At 41.6% G+C, this 16,989-nt stretch overlaps 1 protein-coding gene across 2 annotated transcripts in view; it reads right to left on the bottom strand.

Moving 5' to 3' along the window:
• Nucleotides 1–16,888, bottom strand: part of MORC2 (MORC family CW-type zinc finger 2) — a 43,861-nt gene extending 26,973 nt beyond the window's left edge. For both annotated transcript variants that reach the window (XM_062182628.1, XM_062182627.1), the window contains exons 1-3: nucleotides 16,078–16,888; nucleotides 8,418–8,471; nucleotides 6,188–6,222 (exon numbers count right to left, since the gene is read on the bottom strand). In XM_062182628.1, the coding sequence (XP_062038612.1) occupies nucleotides 6,188–6,222; nucleotides 8,418–8,471; nucleotides 16,078–16,145 (157 nt within the window). In that variant the 5' untranslated portion in view covers nucleotides 16,146–16,888. The remainder of the gene's footprint in view (nucleotides 1–6,187; nucleotides 6,223–8,417; nucleotides 8,472–16,077) is intronic.
• Between the last annotated feature and the right edge of the window lie 101 nt (nucleotides 16,889–16,989).

Genomic DNA, 16,989 nt, shown 5'->3' with positions numbered 1-16,989 from the left:
GTCCTTCCTTCAGGCCAAAGATTCAAGTGAGTCGTGACTGCTTTCTGTTAAATAGAACAGTTAATGTAATTTAAAACCTATTTCAGAAGGGCCATAAACCACAGAGATCTTTTAAGTATCACTCAGTATTCAGGAAGCCGAATATTCATTACAAGTGCCTCTTAAAAGTTCAAGGATGAAGATCTTCCTGGATCTCTACTATTGGTAGATAGCACTATGGGTAGATTTAAAAAAAACAAAACAAAACAAAACAAAAAACAAAAAACATCCTTCCTGTGGCAGTACCTTATCAGAGCCTGGGGAATCTAAGTGAGATGTGGCAAGCACAAACATCTACAAGAAATGTGCATAAAGGCTTCCCAACTTAAGTGAAGTATCTTATGGAGATTGAAACCAGGTCAGTTACGAAGGAGGGCAAAAGCAACTTTCTGTATCCAGCCAAGAGCCATTTGCTATACGCTGTGGCCATAAAATGTGCATGAAGACCCTTCTTTAGGATCTAGAAATTGGTTCAAGCCAAGAGCATGAGTAAAGTTCCAAGGATTAATGACATCCTTTGAACACCACTTCAGTAACTTGGATCAGAATAGGATTCCTAAGCAGTTGTTTTCCACACACACACACACACACACACACACACCCCCAGCAGTTTTAACATTCAATTTTCACATAACAATGGACCTGGGATCCCTCTTGCCTTAAGGAATTCATTCCAAAGCTTTTTCATGTAACGTACAGGAGTAAGAGACACCTCTCCTGATTACATAGTGGCTAACAGCCTGCAAACAGCCAGCAGTACCCAGGTGCACAGTGATAGGCAGTATTGCTTTCAGGCATTAATTCAGCATGACTTAGTAAACAGGCAGAGTGCCACCTTCACCTGACTGTAATGCCTCCGCAGATCACTGTCTGATGACTACTTACTGAGCACTTCCTGTGAGCCTGGCTCTGTGACAGCCAAGAGCAGTGAGAAGGGTGCAGTGATGATCACTGTCTTCACAGAGCTTACAGTCAGAATGGACTTTTTCAGCTACTCTCTGAAGCAGATGAGGTAGATGTAAAAGGAGTGAGCTGAAAAACTACTAACTAGAGAAGATGTAGTGCCCTCAAGAATCACCTGAGGAGGGTTAAGTGGTTGACACAATTGGCTAACTCACTCCTTGGCAACACCACATTCCGTAACAGAGCACCTGGTTTGCGTTCTGGCTCCTCCACTTCTGATCCAGCTTCCTGCTAATGCACACCCAGGGAGGCAGCAGTGATGGCTCAAGTATTTGGGTTCCTGCCACCCCATGTGGGAGACCTGGATTGTGTTCCAAGCTCCTGGCTTCAGCCTGGCCCAGCTTTGGCTGTTGTAGGTATCTGGGAAAGTAAATCAGTGGATGGGAAATGTGTGTGTGTGTATGTGGGTATGTGTGTGTGTCTTTGTCTTTCAAATCAAATGAAAAACTAGTAAGTAAAAGAATTTTTTAATTACCAAATAAACTGAAAATAGATTCTGGGGAGCCGGCGCCACAGCTCACTTGGCTAATCCTCGCCTGTGGTGCCAGCACACCGGGTTCTAGTCCCGGTTGCTCCTCTTCCAGGCCAGCTCTCTGCTGTGGCCCGGGAAGGCAGTGGAGGATGGCCCAAGTGCTTGGGCCCTGCACCCGCATGGGAGACCAGGAGGAAGCACCTGGCTTCAGATCGGCGCAGCGTGCCGGCCGTAGCATCCATTTGGGAGGTGAACCAACGGAAAAGGAAGACCTTTCTGTGTCTCTCTCTCTCTCTAACTCTGCCTGTCAAAAGAAAATATAGATTCTGGGCTCCACACTGGACAGTCTAACTGCATGGGTAGAGGTGGGGCCTGAGAATTTGCTCTTCTCCTGGGTGGTGCTGTTAACTACTCTTCGACAAGTGCTGAACTACAGTAAGCCTGGAGAACTAAAACAGTCTTCCCTGACCATCAAATATATCTCCTTGGGCAGTCAACCGCAGAGCTCCATCCTAACATGTGACAGTATCACTCCAAAGGAAAGAAATGGGATGGAGAGGAGATCTGGATAGAGAAGAGTCCACACGGCTGGAGGGTGGCGTGCTTCTCCTCCTATCATACATCCTGGAAGCAAGACAGGGAAAGCCAAACTGCCTTCTTTGCAGCTGTGTTTCAGTTCCTTGCTAGCAGCTCTGGAAGACTGCCAGAACCAGTTTTGAAGTCAGCCACACCTGCGCCTCCTCCAACCTGGCCATGTCTGGCTTCTCCAAGCCTGACATCCCCCCATTCAACTACCACTGAGTTGGAGATACAAGTAGAAGAGATATAAAACATAGCTGTTAAATCAAGTATCAAAGGTTGCTACAACGTGGCAGCCTGTTCTTCCTCATACTCCGCAGCTACAGCTCATTTCCTATTTACTAACCATCACCCTAGCATCACAAAAGGGATCTTTCTGACCAGAGTGGCCATACCTGTCCCAGAGAGCTAAGGAAAACAACAAAACCTACCGTCTCCTGATGAGAACACTAAGGTCTGCTTCCAACCAACAAGAATGCTTTAGGCAAATGCCCACCTCACCACCTGGAGAGGCTGGCTCCTCTCCTGCCCTCGTAGGTTTAAATAGTTCTTAAAATGTAACTTTGTAGTGACTTCAAACTACTTCTGTTTAAAACCTTTGGGGAGGGGCCATCTGGGGAGTGAACCAGCAGATGAAGACCTCTCTCTCTCTGCCTCTACCTTTCTCTGTAACTCTTTCAAATAAATAAAATAATCTTTAAAAAATGGGGAATTTCCAAGTTTACTATCAATCTAGTTTCTGAATAAGAGGTAATACTTTCCTTCAGATACTACCAAACCTTTATAGCGTTAGATGACTACTAATGGTGCCAGCATTTGTTTCCGCAGTTAAGATGCCACTTGGAGTGCCTGTGTCCCGTATCAGAGTGCCTGGGTTGAATTCCTAGCTCTGTTCTCAGTCCCAGCTTCCTGCGAATGCACACCCTGGGAGGCAGCAGGTGACAGCTCAAATGCTTGGGTCCCTGCCACCCATATAGGAGACATGGATTGAGTTCCAAGCTCCTGGCTTTGGCCTGACCCAGGCCCAGCTGTTGTGAACATTTGGAGAGTGAACCAGCAGATGAGAAATCTTTCTCTCTGTCTCTGTCTCCATCTCCATGTCCCCACCCCCAGCCTTTAAAATAAAGAAATGTTAAAAGATTACTGCTCCCACTGCTTTTATTCCTCCTGTTCAATATGTTAATAAAGCACCAGGGTAGAAATGTGAGAAGCCAAGGGAGCTTCAGTCAAGACTCCCCATCAAATCAAGCCCTTCTCAAAATGCTTAGTGCTTCTATCACACCACCTCATAACATAGGGTTAGGGTTACGGTTACTGTTAGGGTTAGGGTTAGGGTTAGGATTGACTGTTTCCTCAAGATCTAGTTACTGGTCTCTAATGATCAATACTGTATTAAAGATGGTAGGAGTGACCAAGATGATCTTTGTTAAACACTTTTTTTTTTTTAAAGATTTGTTTATTTGAAAGTCAGGTACACAGAGAGAGGAAAGGTCTTCCATCTGATGATTCACTCACTCCCCAATTGGCCACAATGGCTGGAGCTGCGCCGATTTGAAGCCAGGAGCTTCTTCTGAGTCTCCCATGCGGGTGCAGGGGCCCAAGGACTTGGGCCATCTTCTACTGCTTTCCCAGGCCACAGCAGAGAGCTGGATCAAAAGTAGAGCAGCCAGGTCCCGAACTGGCACCCATATGGGATGCCGGCACTTCAGGCCAGGGCATTAACCCACTGCACTACAGCGCCAGCCCCTGTTAACACTTCTTCCAAATAGATTTGTCTATCCCAGTTTGTCCCCTTTGCAGTAAAGCTCATTCTCTGCTTTGTCATCAGTGTCATGATTAAAATATCCACTACTGCTTTGAGAGGTAGCTCGCCTCATGAAAGCCCAAACACAAAATACAAAATGTGGCTTGGAAAGGCACTTCCACCTGGTTAGAAAATTTAGGAACCATCTTCTAACAACCTTCTGATGTGCCTTTTTCCTGTTACTCTTTTAAATATAAAAACAGCCTATATTCAAAAGCCTTGCCATTTTCTTTTGAACAAATGGCTTTCAGAATTAAAGAATAGCAGATTTTCAGCTGTTCTGAAAAATGTTCTCTGCTCCAATGTCCATCAAGCGCAAGAACTTTGGGGTATGTCATAATTATGACATTAAAGGTTCTGAGAATTATGGCTTAGTTGGATATTTGTTCTCATTTAGCAAACAACTTCATGAAGAGGGATTATTTTATAATTATATGGGACTTTAGAAAATTTGTGAAAAACAAACTAAAATGTAAGTTTACAGGGCAGGCATTTGGCACAGCAGTTAAACAGCAGCCGCATCTCCCATACTGAGGTGCCCAGGTTCAGGTTCCAGCCGTGCTCCGGATTCCAGCTCCCTGCTAATGCACATCCTGGGAGGCAGCAGGTGATGGTGCAAGGAGCTGGGTCCCTGCCATGCACACAGGAGGCCCAGGCTGAGTTCCTGGCTCCCAGTTTCAACCTGGTCTAGCCCCAGCTGGCCACTGCAGGCATCTGGGAAGTGAACCAGTGGGTGGGGGCTCTATCTTTTTGCCTCTTAAATAAACAAATGAATAAAAAATTTCAAGAAGGGCCAGTGGTGTGGCACAGCAGGTAAAGCTGCCATCTGCAGTGCTAGCATCCCATATGAGCGCTAGTTCGAGTCATGGCTGTTCTACTTCTGATCCAGCTCCCTGCTCATGCATCTGGGAAAGCAGCAGAAGATGGCTCAAGTCCTTGGGCCTCTGAACCCACATGGGAGACCCAGAAGAAGCTCCTGGCTCCTGGCTTTGGCCTGGCCCAGCTCCAGCCATTGCAGTCATTTGGGAAGTGAGCCAGTGGATAGAAGACCTCTCTCTCCCTCTCTGCTCCTCCCTCCCCCCCAATAACTCTGCCTTTCAAACAGATAAATCTTTAAGAAAGATTTCAAAAGATGAGTTTATGGGACCGGCATTGTGGTACAAATGGTTAAATGACCACAATGCTGGCACCCAATATGGGCAACAGTTCAAGTCCTGGTTCCTCCACTTCCAATCCAACTCCCTGCTCATGCATCTGGGAAAGCAGCAGAAGATGGCTCAAGTCCTTGGGCCTCTGAACCCACATGGGAGACCCAGAAGAAGCTCCTGGCTCCTGGCTTTGGCCTGGCCCAGCTCCAGCCATTGCAGTCATTTGGGAAGTGAACCAGTGGATAGAAGACCTCTCTCTCTCTCTCTGCTCCTCCCTCCCCCCCAATAACTCTGCCTTTCAAACAGATAAATCTTTAAGAAAGATTTCAAAAGATGAGTTTATGGGACCGGCATTGTGGTACAAATGGTTAAATGACCACAATGCTGGCACCCAATATGGGCAACAGTTCAAGTCCTGGTTCCTCCACTTCCAATCCAACTCCCTGCTAATGCATCTGGGAAGGCAGTCGATGATGGCCCAAGAACCTGGGCCCCTATGGGAGACCCGAATAGAGTTCCAGGCTCCTGGCTTTCGGCTGGCCCTGCCCTGGCTGTTGTAGCCGACTGGGGAGTGAACTAGTGGATGGAGGATCTCTCTCTCTCTCTCCCCCTGCTAGTCCCCTTTCTCTGTAACTCTACCTTTAAAAAAAAAATCTAAAAAAGAGAGAGACAAGTTTATTTTGGTGCAAAAAAATTGTGAAAACCATGAAGTTTTTTCAGAACACATCTTCCAAGGACTTTCTGAGGAGCCCTCAAGTATTGTCACATACAGACATCTCTGAAGCTAGTCAATATTATTCAAAATATGACCTCAAACCTTTCAGAAGGCTTCAGATAAGGCATGACTGAAGAACATATCACATTAGAAAAAACTAAATCTAAAAACTCTTCCTTTATTCTGCTTCCAAATTTTTAGTATTCAAATGACCAGGAAAGGTGTTGGTTCAAATGCACCAGGCAGAAAGAAAATTTTTTAAAAAGTAATAAAAAAAAAAAGTAGCAAAAGACCAATAAAATTAACTACAAATTCTTCCACTATTACAGTCACTCCAACAAAAATAGGATCTTACTAACAAACAACTATCAAATAAGCAAACCCACAAAAACCATTCATCTTAGGAACAATAATAAATGCATTAAGAGGAACTGGATATTAGGAAAGAAATCTGAAGTCTGCCTTACCTGCATAAATATCTATTCTGGTGGCATCAGCATCTCTGTAAAATTCAAAGAAAAAAAAAAATCAAGATCTAAATGAGAATGACATATCAACCACCAAAATGCCTAAGTAGTTAAGGGAATACCTAGTATTTTCAGCTTGTTTTCAGGAAACGATACAAAATTCTGTAAGGTTTAGTTTTAGACAATTTTCCTTATATATCTGTGAACTACTTCCAAAGTATTTAAGATGATTATATGATACATATTTTAACACTGATTTCATGGTGAAAACATCAGTGATCAGTAAGAGCATTTCCCCTTACACACTAAGAAATGATTCAAATATTTATTTCTTTCCTTTATTTGACTACAATCATAAAAGAGCTGTTGTAATAACTTGTACATTGTTTCCTCCATCTTACCAAGATTTTAAGGAAAAAAACAAAACTTGTGAAGAATCAAGTCTCACAGGCACCGCAGTCGGCAGACTGATTCCTGGATCCATATCCTTATCCTCTCAAACCATTAAAAGAAGTGAAGGCATCTCATTAAATCCAGCCAGACTGTAATGTTCAGGTGCAGTCATCAGAAGGGTTAGACATAGTGTAGTCCAATTCTGCCAACTGCAGTCAAGGAAAATGAGGCAGTTTCACTGGTTTAAATGCAAAAAATCCCAGGCCGGCACTGCAGCATAGTGGCCTAAGCCTCTGACTAAGGTGCTGGCATCCCATATGGGTACCGATTTGAGTCCTGGTTGCTCCTCTTCTGATCCAGCTCTCTGCTGTGGCCTGGGAAAGCAGTGGAGGATGGCCCAAGTGCTTGGGCTCCTGCACCAGCATGGGAGACCCAGAGAAAGTTCCTAGATGGTGGCTTCAGGTTGGCTCAGCTCTGGCCATTTGTGGCCATTTGGAGAGTGAACCAGTGGATGGAAGACTTCTCTGTCTTTCCCTGTCTGTAACTCTACCTCTCAAATAAATGAATGAATCTCTTTACCAAAAAAAAAGTGAAGAGTGATTCTTTCCAAGCAGTTACTAACAATGGAAGATACTTTGATCAACTGGAGTCTCCAACAATAAAACATACATTTTGGAAAGATACTGATCTCTGGCATAGTTTTAAAGACACTAGATGATGTACTATCCTGACAACACAAATTAAAATCATAGTTTGTCCCATTAACTTGTTCCTCAGTTTCTATCTTAATCCTCTGCCTTTCACAATTATTTTGCTCTAATATACAAGGGAAGTAGTCCTGAAGGTAAACTTGCTATTTTGGGACTAGAACAAAGAATAAAAACTGACTCTAAATAAATCAAATAATGAACTAATGTGCTAATAAAAATGTTTTTTCTTGTTTCTGTGTGGGTGCAAACTGATGAGATCTTTACTAAGTATATGCAGAATCGATCTTCTGTATATAAAGATAATTGGAAATGAAAAAAAAAAAAACCTGGTGTTAAATTGGAAATGGCATAGAAAATTAATTAATTTTTTAAAAATATCATGTAGGATCTCTGTCTTTAATGTGCTGTACACTGTTATTTAATGCTATAACTAGTATTCCAACAGTATTTTTTCACTTTGTGTTGCTATGTGGGGGCAAACTGTTGAAATCTTTACTTAATATATACTGAACTGATCTTCTGTATATAAAGAGAATTGAAAATGAATCTTGATGTGAATGGAAGGGAAGAGGGAGCGGGAAAGGGGAGGGTTGCGGGTGGGAGGGAAGTTATGGAAGGGGGGAAGCCAATGTAATTCATAAGCTGTACTTTGGAAATTTATATTCATTAAATAAAAGTAAAATAAAATAATCAAAAAAAAATGTTTTTTCTGTAACAGGCCTCTTCAGAGTTACAGCTGCTGCACAAGTCCTTCAAGTCTTCAGAGCAAAGGTCACATGACCTAAAGGTTTTGACTCCAAGTACGTTGGGTGACTAAGTACCTCAGGCCAGCACAGGGGCACAGCGGAGTCATGCCTTGCATCCTCTCCTGCAGTGCTGCCCTCCTGGCTGCCTCTGACTCCGATCCAACCTCTGCTAATGTGCACCTTTGGAGGCAGCAGATGAGGGCACGTGCTGCCACCCATGTGAGAGACTAGCAGGGAGTTCTGAGCTGCTGGCATTTAGGGAGTGAACCAGCAGATGAAAGCATTCTCTCGCTCACTCCCTCTCCCTCTCAAATAAATAAATCTTAAAAAAAAAAAATCTCTTTACAAAAAAAAACAAAAACAAAAAACAAAACTACATACCTTGCATTGTCAACAAGTTCAGCAAGAGCACCAAACAAGAATTCATGAGTAGTTCTGAAACAAATATTAAGAGTTGCTGAAAGAATTTTTAATTAAAACTATTACTCCTAGTAAAAGAATCAAGGTTATAAAATACTTAAAAAAAGTTTTTAGATCCCAAAACAAAGAAATGTCTGATTATAAATATGCCAAATACCCTGATCAATACACATAACATACATGAATTGAAATGCCATACTGAATCCCACAAATATGTATAACCATGTATCCATTTCATTGTTAACTTATATGTGTTTTTAAATATATACTTTAAGAATGTTTTAGGAAAAAAATCTAAAATCACTGATTTACTACTGAAATTTAAACTTCTCCACAACTCAAGGGTTTCCAGAGTTAATTTTCCCCAAGTGTGAATCGACAGTCAAGTCCTGTTACTACTCAGAAAAGTTTATTACTTCACTGAGTCGAGAAATCCACCCTAAAACATTAAAATTCCTATGCACACACTGCTCCAAGTTGTATTTTTCACTATTTAAATTCTGCCTAGAAAAATGCCTGTTTTATTTTCCATTGCCTAACCAGCTGTCAGTTTCCACACATTTCAAAGGAAGAATGTAACTTCAACTTATGCATCAGTATCTTGAGTTCTAAATAATATGTTAACTGTGCATTTAGCCAACCCGAACTTTGAGCAGCCTCCTAGAGGAGAAAAAACCCTGGCTCCTCCACATAGAGGGGTTAACTTTAACAAAAGTTCTAGGAGATCACAACAAGCGCTTGTCCTCCTAGAAAGAACTGTTTAACAGGGTCTGGGAATCCTCTCTTTAATTTGGAGAAAGTTCTATTTTTAGCCAAATCTGAAAGAAGTCAGGAAATGGGTTGTCTTTTCTTTCAAAAGAACACCAGTTCATGTCCCAGCTGCCCCACTTCCCATCCAGTTCCCTCCTAAACTTCCTGGGAAAGCAGCAGCAGATGGCCTGAGCACTTGGGCCCCTTCCCCAGACGTTCCTGGCCTGACTTCAGCCTGGCTCAGCCCTGGCCACTGTAGCCATTTGGGGAGTGAACCAGCAAATGGAATATCCCTTTCTCTCTTTCCCTAACTCTACCATTCAAATACATACATACATAAATCTTAAAAAAAAAAAAAAATCTGCACAGAAGCATATGATTTTCCTTTTTTCCCTCACAGATCATTTACAGGTATTGATAAAGTGAAATCCTAACAACTTATCCATGGAGCATATTTAACATATTTTCTTTAATTTGTGCTGTTTCCTGTAATAGTCCTTATTATGTTTAAAAGTAATGCATGTCCACTAACATTTAGAAAACCAGCTTGACTACTGATTGGAGAAAATACAAAATCAACACAATATACTATCATCAATTTTTAATACCCACATTATTCCTGCTGACATTTTACATGCAAAGTTTTAGCTAATAGTCAAAAAGTGAAAGCTTCTAAAAACTCATAAGTAAATAACCTGTCTCTACGCTCTCTGATCACTTAACACAGTGTTTTAAATAAGCTATAAGACAGCTGTTTATAAAATAAAAATACCTGGTGTCCAGGAACACCAGTTTTTCCTCTTCAAGTATCCCAAACTTTAACAAATGCAAATTTTGAATTAAATAAAACTACCAGTTCTTGTAATGTGAGAAAGAACATTTCCCCCATGAGATCAGTGAATGTATTTGTTGCTAATCCAAAGGCAGGAACAATATTGTTCTAACAAAAAAAATAGAAATTTGATCACCAATCCACCTACAAAATAGTTTAAAATCTTTCTAAAATCCAATTCTTAATTACCTTAATTTTGTTACATTATTTACCAAATTTCTAAGAGAACCTGCATAAAACAGTTATGTCTTTAATTAAAAATATTTAAATATCTACAACCATCACTTTGCCAAGTTCTTCAAATTATGAATTAAGCACACCAAAATATTCTACAACTCACTAAAGAAATAGGGATAAATAAACTAGAAAATTAAGGTAACTTACAGAAGGTAAAGTAAGTTAAAAGTAAATTAACATTTATTCTAAAGCTTCCAGGCATTTTGTGACTTATACTTGTAGTGATTATTTTTCTACATATTTTAACTTTGAGGGTTCTTAGAAATACTATTGCCAAATTTTATTGTAATATTTCTCATTTTCAATAAGAATCTGGGTTTTAATGTTAAGTCAAAGAATCTTAGAAGTCTAACTCCTGGATAAAAAAAGAGCAAAACCATATTACGAATGAGACTAACTTTATTGGAATTCGCTGACTCTGGAGTAAATAAGTTAAAGAATGAAGTTTCTGGCCTTCGGTAATGAAAATGGTGAACATGAACAATAGAATAATTCTGACACACCGTGCTATAAGGAAAACAAAAATAGAAATGGCTACTACTTCTCAGTCATATGTATTTCTGACTGCTTCACATGAAAGTGAGACATTTCGAGTCTAGTAAGTTGGGGTCGGATCTGTGGTGTAAGTTAAACTTCCAGCTAGCTTGCTGCGGCAGCGGCATCCCATATGGGCACAAGTTTGTGTCCCCAGCTACTCTCCTTCCAATCCAGCTTTCTACTGATGCACCTGGGAGAGCAGCCAAAGATGTCCCAAGTGCTTGGGCCCCTGCCAAGCACGTAAGAGACCAGAAAAGGCTCCTGGCTTCAGCTGGGGGCCCCTGGCCATTGCAGCCATCTGGGGAGTAAACCAGCAGATGGAAGATCTCTCTCCTTCTCTCTCTCTATCTCTGCCTTTCAAATAAATAAATAAAACTTTTAAAAAGAAAATAAAGAGAGTCCAATAAGCAGGGCTCAAAAAGGATTACAGGGGTCAGCACTGTGGCACAGTGGGCTAAGCCTCTGCCTACAGCACTGGAATCCCACATGGGCGCCGGTTCGAGTCTTGGCTGCTCCACCTCCAATCCAGCTCTCTGCTATGGACTTGGAAAGCAGGAAAGGATAACCCAAGTCCTTGGGCCCTCGGGAGACCTGGAAGAAGCTCCTGGCTCCTGGCTTCGGATTGGCTCCACTCCAGTTATTGCAGCCATTTGGGGAGTGAACCAGCAGATGGAAGACCTCTTTCTCTAACTCTACCTCTCAATAAATAAAATCTTAAAAAAAAAAAAAATCACAAGGTACTTCTGGGTAAGTTTTCATTGCTTTCTATATTACGTTTAGAAATGGGCCTTATATTTTTAGAACCTTAAAAAAATCCAAATAGTCTTTGTTGTTCTACACAATATCAATGCTGTTCCACACGTAAATTTCAGATAAACTAAAATTACCTGTAAAACGCAGCTAAATGCAGCTCAGCATTTTCAGCAACAAATTCAACAGATTTGTCATGGCAGTACACATCATAAAAAAGGGCTGTTTGTGACAACTGGTCATTAAGTCAGAGACAACTCCAGACCTCCAGATGATTAATGATGGATCTTACAGATGCTAAAGTCAAAGTTCTAAATATTTCTTAAAATCGTAAGAATCAAAAGCACACAAACTGCTATCTTCTATGTTTGTTTTTCAACAATTACTCTAAAAATGCACTCATTGCTAGCCAGCATTTGAGACAGAATAAATAAAATATCTTAATAAATTCTTTACAGATTTAAAGATCCTTTGCTTGACCCTAGAAAGATCAACCATCTGGAAAAAGAGATTCTTAAACTGCTTCTGCTTTCAATTGACCATGGTCTTTTATATCACTTGTGAATAAGCAGCAGAAACAGTTCTGCAGCTCAGCATTTCCAGAGACAAATTCACGTGCATCTTAACTGTATGTACAGAAAATGGTCTCCCTATTGTCAGTCAGCCTGAATTTAAACCAATCGATCACTCACAAGCCTATCACACAGCAACAGTTTCTGCTGCAGTCCTAGGTATACTGACAAGTGAATTGCCTTAGTTGCTAGAAAATAAAGCTGAGAAATTCTGGAGCGACCATTTTATATTCAGTGTAAATTCAATGAATCAACATCTCTACAGGCTTCTGAGTTAGAACAAATGGAAGCCTTACATCCACCTCAGATAAACAACTCAGAGGGACTGGTGCTGTGGCACAGCAGTTTAAAGCCCCAGCCTGCAGTGCTGGCATCCCACATGGGCACCGTTTCAGACTCTGGCTGCTCCACTTCCCATCCAGCTCTCTGCTATGGCCTGGGAAAGCAGTGGAAGATGGCCAAGTGTGTAGACCCCTGCACAAGGTCCTGGCTTCGGATTGGCTCAGCTCCGGCCATTGTGGCCGTTTGGGGAGTGAACCAGCAGATAGAAGAAAACCCCTTTCTCTCTCTCTCCCTCTCTCTCTAGCTCGCTCTGTGTCTACCTAACTCTTTCAAATAAATAAAATATATCTTAAAAAAAACTCAGAAATATTAGATGGTTAACACAATGTTGTTAAGTGTCAAAAGAAATGCAAATAAAAAGTAGTTATCTTAGGCATTTTACTCTATCAGACCACCCAGCAGTACTGCAAGATATGAATCTTATAGCAAAACAGTATCACCTGGACATTAGGAACTGCAGTTACAAATCCTACTACAAAAAACCCTTTTATTTAAATTTGCTAACTCTGGGGCCAGGTTTGTGGCACACAGGGTAAAGCCGCTGCCTGCAACACTGGCATCCCATACGGGAACCAGTTTATGTTCCAGCTGCTTCACTCCCAATCCAGCTCCCTGCTAATGACCTGGGAAATTAGTGAAAGGTGGTTCAAGTGCTTAGGCACCCATGTGGGAGACCCAGATGAAGCTCCTGGCTCAGCCTGTCCCAGTCCTGCCCACTGAAAGCATTTAGGGAATGAACCAGCAGATGGAAGACATCTCTCTCACTCTCTGTGTAACTCTGAGCTTCAAATAAATAAATAAATAGTTTAAAAAAAAAAAAAACTCTTTCATCATTTCATAACAGCAACAACCAGTGTTAAAAAACTTTCAGGTTATCACCAAGAATTTGCCAGGCCAACTGTAAACCTTAACACTAACGTAATCAATAGAATAACCATTAATAGTCACAGGCCTAATACAAAAAAGAGGTTTATGACAGATGTTTACTATCTATAACGTAAGCTCCAGCATTTACTAAGAACGTATCTGCCTAATGACTAGCACTGAACAGCAAATTATCACCACACCAATTTTTGGTTTATACATAGAGAATCATCATCATCTCTTAGACAGTGTATCATGTCAGAGATAATTACAAAGATTATTTGACATAATCCTCATAAACACTGTCAGATTAGCTCCACCTGAGATGAAAAAAAAAAAAAACCTGAGGCTCAAAAAGTTAGCCTTCCAAAGCACAGAGCCAGGAAGCAGACAACTCAGGCCTGGTTGGCTCCCAACACCAAGTCCTTTCACTGCACCAGACTGACTTCCACCCGTGTAAGCTGGGATCTCTTGATGCTCTACATTAAATGGGAGGTAAGCAAGGGGCCATTTCCTTCATAGTTCAAAATAAGGCAGCAACACAGATGTGAGACATCCTAGAATGGTTTTAAAAACCTTAACAAAGAAGACGACACAGTAGGACAAGTCTTCCATTCCCTGAAGGTGACTTATTGAACAACTTAACACCAAGGTTCATCTTCCATCTTTACTTGTGATTAAGTCATGGGATTCGAGAATTCAAACATTTCAGTTTCCTCTGAAAATGAACTTCCAGTCAGGTCACCATCATAAAGAAATCTCTTGAAACAGGTCATGAAAAAATTTATCTTGGTGGTCTAGGATTCATATTTTCTTCAGATATCATTAGACACACTCAAAAGTTGAAATTCAAAGGTCAAAGTTACAATTCATACAGGAAATTCCAGAACTTCCAGAATGATACTCCAACCCTTAATAGTCATAAAAGCAGGTGGTTCCATTTCAACAGTTAAGTCAAACTCAGAAAATTTCCCAACTCCACCTTAAACAAGTGCAAGTTTGCTTCTCTGCCTTGAACACTGGCCATTTACTGTTACTGTTATAAAACAGCAAAAGAAAAAAAAAAAAAAGGAAGATTTGCAGAGATAAACTAAAATGAAAACTTTTCAAGTAGGAAGTAAACCCTTCACTTTGGGTACAAGTAAACAGGCCCTTGAAGGTAAAACAAACTACAGCCAACATAGACTAACGGTCAGAAAGACTAATCATTGTGGCCAGATACGTTTTTTTTGCCTTAAATCCTAGCACCCTAAGTCTGCCATTTAGCAACTCTAATCCTTAGCAGGTAATTTAATCTCTTTGGGCCTCAGTTTTCTCCAATACCAAATAGGAATAAACCTTACCCCCATGAGGCTGTCCTAAAATTACAAAATGTTTAGAACAGTCAGTGGTCTGAAGCAATTAACTGTTGTCACTAATAGTTTATTATCACATAGAGTCTTTGACAAAGTTGGAACAAGAACTCCAATTCTAAAGTCCAGCTCATGGTCTTCCAAGATTATCATAAAGTCTCTAATTCCAAATTTGCCTTGTCATTCCAAAATACACAACTGAGAACCACAGATCCAAAACAATCATCCATGAACATCTACATGGCCTTCAAATGTAAAAAACAGTGAACATTTTGCCCAAGTCCATGTTATCAACCAGGTGAGCAACCTAACTCGCTTTCAAATTCACTATATAAGTGTGAGAATTCACCTAGGTGACTTTCACAATACCTTCCCCAAAATACTCTAGTTCAACAAGCTTTCTAAGCAAAACAAAATAAAAAACAGGCTCTCACCATCTGGCAATTTTCCTATTCTTAAAAATTTTATTTCCATGAATGGAAAACCAGCAAAAACTTAGACATCACTTAATCACAACATATTGTCTTTTCCATAAAAGGCAAAAATTCACTTTACTCTTACTCTGGATAACCAACATCTTCAACTCCCCACCCTGAAGGTGGTTGTCCAGGTAACCTGACCATCCATTTAGCTGCTCCTCACCTCTCCGAAGTACTAAGTCGGTACAAAACTTACCTTAATCTCAAAAGTAACAGACTATTAAGACACTATAGTAATCCTGGCCCCACTAGATGACTTTCAAGAGTGGGTTTAAGGAAGGATTAACCCTAAAACATTCCAGACCAAACTGGAATGATCTTTTCGTAAACTCAACAACCATGAACAACTGGTTCTGTGATCTCGCTATTTGGGGGAAAGACTATCTAAATCAAGGGTTTAAACAAAGGTGCCATTTCCTGCTTAGCGTATACAATCTATACTAGATGATGGAGCCAATTTCCTGGAAGACAAACGGTCTGCTGAAAAACTTCTCTTCTCACAAGTGGTCATTTAAGTGTCTTCATTATTTTTTTTTTCCTTTAGAAACATTTGTTACAAACCCAACTGTTCAGGCTGTTGTTCCTAAAGATGAGAAAGTGGATACCAAGACAGTCCAACTTTGGGTGATCCAAAGAGCAGTCTTTGTTGGATTCCTAGTAATTACTTAGTTTGCATTCAGAAAATTCTCATCCAATCAACGAAAATCAAATTCTTCTGGATTAGCAACAAATATTTCACTGATCTCAGTTCTTCAGTACAGCGTGCTAGTCATCCAGTGATCCATCTCCCGCCAGTAGTTAACTCCACACAGAGGAGAAGGGCCAGTCTTCCTGGGGGAAAGGCCCTCCACACCCCTACCAAGCAGTGTTAACTGGCGACCTCAGGGGCACCTGTAGGATACTTACGAATTTGTGTGCAGATATTCAAAGGTTAGCTGAGCTCGATTCAGACTGCTGTAATTTGTGAAGGCCATGATGGCAATGGGGTCTCCAGTCTTTCACCCACTAACTGGGAAATAACACTTGATTAGAATACAGATTTTTGCTGGGATTTCTTCCAGGGAAGGTTGAGGTGGTGCGCCTTAAGGCTACCTAGTATCTACTGAAAATGCTCAGAGCTGTCTTAAATGGCAATTGACCTCTTCTTGAAGCATACTTGAATATTCTCAATGATTGTGATGTAATATTTTGGAAAGAACTTTACGTCATAAACTGGCAGCCGAAGGAGCTGCTGGGGTTAAGTTTCGATCGCTCGATTCCAATGATTTGAATCAAATGTGGCTGGTTCTTGAATGGGGAGCCTATTACCGCTCCATCTTCGCGGTCTTCCAGGTGGGTTTTTTTTTTTTTTTTTCTTCTCTCCTAAATTTCCAGCGACGAAGACTTAGCAATCTGGAAATTTCTGTCCTAACACTCAACGCTCGCTCACGTCTTCGCCACCAGGATGGTCGGAATCTTCAGGCAGGCCCTCAATCGGCGAACGCCACGTCGACAAAGTGTTCAATGGTGCTCGTTGCGGCTTCACCACCTCCCAAATGAAAGAGCTCCCGGGTGCTGGCTGGCCGTCTCGGGTTGGTTTTTGTCCTCTCTCTCTCTCTCTTTCAAAGCCTGAGCACACCCAGCTTGCGGCCCGGCCACAGTCTCCTCTGGCTGGCGTGCCCAATTACCTCACAAGGCTCGCCCGGACTAAACCTCACAATCGCGCCGCGCGAACGGCCACAGGACGCCAGCGCCCCTCCCCCTCGCGCCTCGGACGGCGACTGCGGGCGCTCGGGCCCTGCCCGGGCCTCGGTCCCCGGGGCCGCCGCCTCCCGGGCA

This window comes from Lepus europaeus, chromosome 23, assembly GCF_033115175.1.
Source record: "Lepus europaeus isolate LE1 chromosome 23, mLepTim1.pri, whole genome shotgun sequence".
Taxonomy (NCBI): domain Eukaryota; kingdom Metazoa; phylum Chordata; class Mammalia; order Lagomorpha; family Leporidae; genus Lepus; species Lepus europaeus.
The sequence above is the reverse complement of the archived record's forward strand: the minus strand, read 5'-3'. Positions and strand labels throughout refer to the sequence as shown.